At 37.2% G+C, this 6436-nt stretch overlaps 1 protein-coding gene across 1 annotated transcript; it reads right to left on the bottom strand.

Annotated features, from left to right (window-relative positions):
* Positions 1-2156: 2156 nt before the first annotated feature.
* LOC110913083 (cell wall integrity protein scw1) lies at positions 2157-5791 on the bottom strand. Its single transcript, XM_022157950.2, has 7 exons — positions 5307-5791; positions 3877-4006; positions 3672-3801; positions 2992-3083; positions 2831-2900; positions 2671-2753; positions 2157-2524 (listed from the first exon to the last, which is right to left on the bottom strand). Exons 1-7 carry the CDS (start codon positions 5653-5655, stop codon positions 2440-2442), a joined length of 939 nt encoding a protein of 312 aa, XP_022013642.1. The 5' UTR covers positions 5656-5791; the 3' UTR covers positions 2157-2439.
* Between the last annotated feature and the right edge of the window lie 645 nt (positions 5792-6436).

The raw sequence follows: 6436 nt of genomic DNA, 5'->3' as shown, positions 1-6436 counted from the left end.
GGGTGGGTGTTGATGATGGCGGTAGTGAGAAGGGGGATGAGGTGGCGGTGGTGAGAAGAGGGAGGAGGTGGAAGTGGTGGTGGTGCTTGAAACCGTTGCCGGAACTAGCTCCGTCACGCGATATTTGCAACCATGGCGGTTGGTTCCTCTTTGTTTTGATTATTATTAACAGATCTGAGCCTCTTCTTTTTCATATTTTCGTTTTTATTTTTATCAAGTGTTGATGGGTGGGTGTTGATGATGTCGGTGGTGAGAAGGGAGAGGAGGTGGCGGTGGTGATAAGAGAGAGGAGGTGGCGGTGGCGGTGGTGAGAAGAGAGAGGAGGTGGCTGTGGTGGTCTTCTGCTTTTGGGGAAGATGAAGACATGGGGTGCTTTTATTTGTATTGTTTTAATTAAAAATGTGTTATAATAATTTCAAAATGACTAAAATGCCCTTGAGAATAAAGACAAAATAGAAGGTTTTAAGTTGGGGAATCTGGCCAAATTTGAAATTTGCACCAAAATGGCAAAAAAACTAAACCACAGGAACCAAAATGGCAAAAGGTTTGAAATTTGGACTAAAGTAGCAAAACTGGCCAAATCTCAGGGACCAAAATGGTAGTTTACTTTTCAATAAATAAACATAATCTTGTATTGTATTTTTTAGTATCATATCCGGGATTATCTTGACAAATAGATCATCATTTTCTTTCTTTCAAAGAAAAAGAACATGGTGATCCAGCCCACTCTTCTAGGAGCAAACTCACACAGGAAAAACCCCCTAACTCAACCCGAAAAAGCTATAGTTCGTCTTAGACAACTTTTACCCGAAATAAAAGTTGTCTAAGACGAACTATAGCTTTTTCGCCTTTCAAAAAAAAACTATAGCTTTTTCATTCACAAAGTCACGGAGCTACCGCTAAACCAAAAGTTTTTATAGTGATATCTTTCTTTTGCCAAAGGTCGATAGGGTAAAATGAAACTACATTGTAAAAAAAGGTACCGTCTGATTTGTCATAAAACTACGTGACATTTAGCCTATACAAATATAAAATAAAAGAGATGTCATGTATGGTTAAAATGAGTGATTGGCCTTTGACTTTTGAGTATGAATGGACCGCCCCAACCCCCATTCAGATATTCCATTCACATTATCCTAACTGCTGCTTCTTGCATAAATGTAAATGTAAACTGGAAAAGATATTGCTTTTTTATTTTTTATACAAATAAATAAAACAAGCCATCATCATGTTGCAGCTTAAATGTGTTTTATAAACCGGAAAAGACATTGCTTTTTATATCTCAACTAAATAAATAAACAAAACAATTTATCATGTTACAACTTACATGTGTTTTATCTTAAGTAAAGCTCATTGTTTAGTATCATCCTACTTCCAATTCAGTGACATTGTTTCACAACCATGCTTTCAATTCTCTTTTTACAATTTGCACGAGTATTTCGAGTCCACATGCTATGCTATGCTACGCGAAGCAAAATACATCCAAACTATACAATACAAATCACCGACACACTTGAATTTATCGTTGTATGTTTTTGCAGACCGTCCTTGCCTACGCTCATCATTTTTCTTGCACTTGTGTTACAAAAATGTCTAGCTAGTGTGGAAGGAAGAAAAGTACAGCATCCCTCCCTTTTGGTCACCATCAAATCCACAAGCCCATCCATTTTAAAATAATATCAAACTTTAATTTTGTAGTTGAAACTTCAAACTACTAGAAAGAAACACAGGCGTGCTCCGCTGTATGCTATGCTGACACCAAAGAGAAGTAGCAGTACTATTTGTTTCTAAGACAAAATAAACAAACCATCATAGATTATAATACCATGGAACCTTGCACCAATTCAGACATCACAATGCCTCACAAGAAACTTACCTGCTCACGTAACAGATAATATTACCTGAAACTGAAACCAGTTAACCCTGTTGATCCTTCCGAAAACACAAACGCAAGTTCTGTGATGCATGCCTGAATGTCGGATTGCCATTGTCAGCTTCGCAATTAGCTCAGCTACAGACCAAATTATGGCCTTGTAATATATTTCATGCAACCTAAACTCATGCATGGGATGCTCAATTTTCAATGACATAAATGACACCCTTCATCATCTCTAATTTTTTATGCACACAACACAGGCTACAAAAGAGCAATGCGATGGATGGAAAAGAAAGATCTAATTAACAAAAGCAAATAAGACTACAAACTGATGCAGCAGCAGCATAATCATATCCACCATGAATAAGTCAACATAGCATTCTGAAAAGATGCTTAATGCCTATGACTAAGTTATATGCTCACACGAACCAACTCTCCTCAATTACATGCAAGTGATGCTAATGCATTCCTCTGACTTAAGATATAATGGATGCATGCTATGAACACTATTAGTATGTTCTTCTTTTATCAGAGCATAGAGAACAGAGTACATCCCCTTCCAGCTACTGGTAAGTAATAGCTGCTGGTGACCCGTTTGACCCAGGGTAGCCGCCGTCCTTCCTTTTCCCAAACGGGTTCTTTGAATATGTTTTCTGAGGTTAAAGAAAATGCATCTGAAACAAGGCAAATCTCAATCACATATACATGTGAGATCCAATTAATACAACAGGAAATGAAGGTCTATATACAGACGAAAAGATTCATAAAAAGGAACCAAAATGTATAAAGGATATTGTATCCGCATGCCAACAGAACCAGAACTAGGGATAACAGCACCCTGCAAGCTATGGTGCACGTTTGTTGCACTATTCACATCCTGTGGATATAAGTGTAGCACAAGAATAACTACAAAAAGCTTCTTCAAAATAGATCCATAAACTAGCAAAATCTAACCTCAAACTCAATAAAGCAAACAGTGTGCCGTTCCTGCCGCAAGACCTTCATTTGCTTAAAACCAGGTTGCCTGCAAAAGAGGAAACGTTCAGAGAAATAAAACCAGACTAAACAAACGAATGCAAGGCCTTCTTTTAACTGTTAAAAGGGAAACTTCTTACATACTGAAAAGCCCTCTTAGCTCTTCTTCGTTTATATTTTCCCCAAGATTTCCAATAAACAAAGTATTGCAAGGAGGATTATCTTTCGTGTTCTAAAATCAAAATAACACATAAAATAAGCACTGCAAGTTCTGAAAGAGAACTTAGTGAGAAAAACTGTTGAATATGTTGAAGTGCGGAAAAATGCACACAACAAATGAAGAAAACAAGCCAGCAGCAATACTCTTAGTGCAAGAACAGGATGCATACCATTGCACATGACAGATGCAACTGAACCTTAAAATAAAAACACACTTCTGTACCCCAGGTAACCCTTTGCAAACTAAACATTAAGACCAAATACTAGGGACAAAATAAACACAATTCTGATCTATAATGTCACTTATCATAGCAACTTGAATGCCATCACACACAAAAAAAGAACCAATACTACACAATAAGAAACGGATATAATCACAAAAGGAAGCAACTATCAAAAAGATTTCAATAACACTCCATAATAAACATCCAAAAAAGAAAAAGTTAATCAATATGATGAAAGACTGGAACAACTAATGATTTGCAGACGCATGTAATGAAATAAACAAAAACAGCAGAAGAATAAAAAAAAAAAAAAAAAACTCCCATAGCTAATAACATGCTATCGTTTAACAATATCAAGAATTGCATAAAACTATCACCTGGACTGGCATATAACTGCTAGGTGCAGGTAGAGGAGCGGCAGGTAGCGCAGGAGGAGGAGCCATTGGTACTTGGGAAACAGGATAGCCTCCATAAGGGTCATATGGTGGCGGTGGTGGGGCCATATATCTGACGCAAAGTATGAAAACATTATTTCATATAACAGCCAAGTACAAAATCAGCTTGGGGGCAGCATGAACTAACCCATGTGGACCCCAAACAGGTGCAGGTGGGGGATGAAAAGGAGATGGACTTGAGAAACCAGTGTTTGTATAGTCTCCCCCTGTTCGCATTCGTTTACTTGGATCAAAAGAATTTGGATCAGCTACAATTCCTGCAGATCGAAAGAACTTCAGTAAAGGTCCGCACAACCATGTTATATGACAAATACATTATCTATAGTCCTATACAACTCAAGAACAGAGCAAATTGCTTAATGGGCTGAAAAAAGAATACCACTTTTCAACCCCAATAAACAAAACGCCCCCACACCAAATGAGCTACTTTCCTTCCCTGCCCGTTTCAGATCGAATACCGGCTTTTATTATTTCATAACTGACACACTATAGCTCATTTTTAAAGTAGTAATAATTTTGCAAAAAAGACTATTAGCTTATTTAACATTTGTAATGTTATACTATGCAAACCAGGTGTTCTTTTAGAATTGGGGATGAAAGTATTCGAACTAGCACACTATAAAACTTTCATTGTGTAGAACTAGAATTAAATGACCTACAGGGTACAAAGAACACAGACATCTCCCAAGGGAGAAGGGGATGTTAAGTCAGCACTATAACATGCACACAGCTTGTAACAAATACAAGCAAGTGGCTGATACATCCTCTATCAAAAATTCACAAAGCTAACTGAATATGATTTGGAAGATAATGTTTCACAATTATGAGAAAACAAATAAAGGTGACATCATTATACTTTTAGATTACAAAGTTTAAATATGGACAACATACATACACTAGCACATTTATGTATGCATTAGAAGATCCCAAGCGAGCGACATGTAGGCGCTAGGCATGTGTGGGTCTACCAAGCATGTTTATGGTATGCATTCCCTTGCATATAAAACGACAGAAAACTAGTCTAAAACATGACCCATGTGATCGGCATCAGCAAGCACATTAGTACTAAACAAGGGTTAGATCATAGACACCATGCTGATAGATTTGGAAACAGGTAAAATGAATACAAATAAGAGTTGAGGTGGAGTGTATTGTAGGGTGGGCAAGGGAGGAAGATAGCTTATAAGGGTTGGATTTGATAAGCCCGAAGCAAGCTAATGATTGTAATTATCAGGGAGGGAGTATTAGATAGGATTTTTATTCAGCACCGTGAATAAGTTACTTGTCCTATAAGTAGTATCTATCTGGATGTAATTATATGTATAGGACTTTAGAGTTGTATTTAAAAATGGGGAAAACCTCTCAAAAGTAAACCATGGGATATTATGTATAACTAGTCCATCATCAGGCTATGAGTAAGGAAAATGAGAAGATTGTAGTAATAAAGTGATGGTATTTATAGTGTGAAAGAGCCAGCTGTTGAGATATAGATCTCCTTGCTTGCTTGCTTGCTTGATGATTCTATGAGAAGGGATGAAAAGCAAGGAGGAAAGTTACCTCGTTTGACAAAGAGATTTTTCTTGGCCATTTCGGTGTGGAGGACGGACTTGGATTCAGCATCAAAAACCATATCCTGAAGAGCGTCTCTAGCGGCAATAGCAAAATGTGGAGCGGAGAAAAGAGCGAAACCCATAGGGACTTCGCCTTTGAAGTTCACCTGCGAAGCTTCGTAGCCGGGGAGCCATCTCAGCAAGTTCTGTAGCTCTCTCTCCTTCACGTCCTCCGGGAGACCGGAAATGAAGATCGTCCTCACCTCCTCACCACCGCCCAGTGACATCGGAGACTGTGGAGAGGCTGCCCACTGCGGATGGGGATGATGGTACTGGTGCATTCCGTTTCCGGCCATCTCTCTCTCACTCCTGATCGATCGATCGATGCTTCTTAGATCTGTATGAAACCCTAAAGCGAGCGAGAAACGAAACTCGGGAAAGGGGACGGGGGGGTTATACTACAAACAACAACAAATATTGACTTGGACCAAAGGGGTAGGCTAAACAAATATTTTTATATTTATTTGTGTGAGAAGCTAAAGAAAAATAATATTGTCCGATATTGTTTTTTTTTTTTTTTTTTTTTTTTTTTTTTTTTTGCTACACTGGAGGAAAACATTATAAAAAAAATGTAAATGTGTGTTGGACTAAATATTTAATTTCTTGTTTGTTCACCAAAATCAACGATTCTCGTATATACATCTATTATCCAGGCTCTTGATTGTATAGGAGCTTTTTGGCTTTCTTCAACATATGGGAACATCACGCCTTTATATGTGAGTTAACATGATTTGTTAATACGATCGTATATGTTTTAAAGTTTTCTTCAACTAAGGTTTGAATTTTTCGAGATAAATAATATATTGATACAAATTCAATTAGTATAAAATTTTAGATAGGTTTTGGTAATTTAATTGTCTTTTTAAAAAATGTAATTATCATTCGAATTACATAAGAATAGCAGGTAGATGAGCAACAAACTGCGCCGCCATCCTTTCTGAATAGAACCCTAATCATATCATATCATATGCTACATTTATATTATAGTTAATTTGAAATCAAATATAAGTTAAATGAATCACCATTTGACATAAAGTTAGTACTTGTATTGAATTGTATCCAACTAATCTACAAGTA

Source organism: Helianthus annuus, chromosome 15 (genome assembly GCF_002127325.2).
Source record: "Helianthus annuus cultivar XRQ/B chromosome 15, HanXRQr2.0-SUNRISE, whole genome shotgun sequence".
NCBI classification, from domain to species: Eukaryota; Viridiplantae; Streptophyta; class Magnoliopsida; order Asterales; family Asteraceae; genus Helianthus; species Helianthus annuus.
This window is presented reverse-complemented; position numbering and strand designations above follow the sequence as displayed.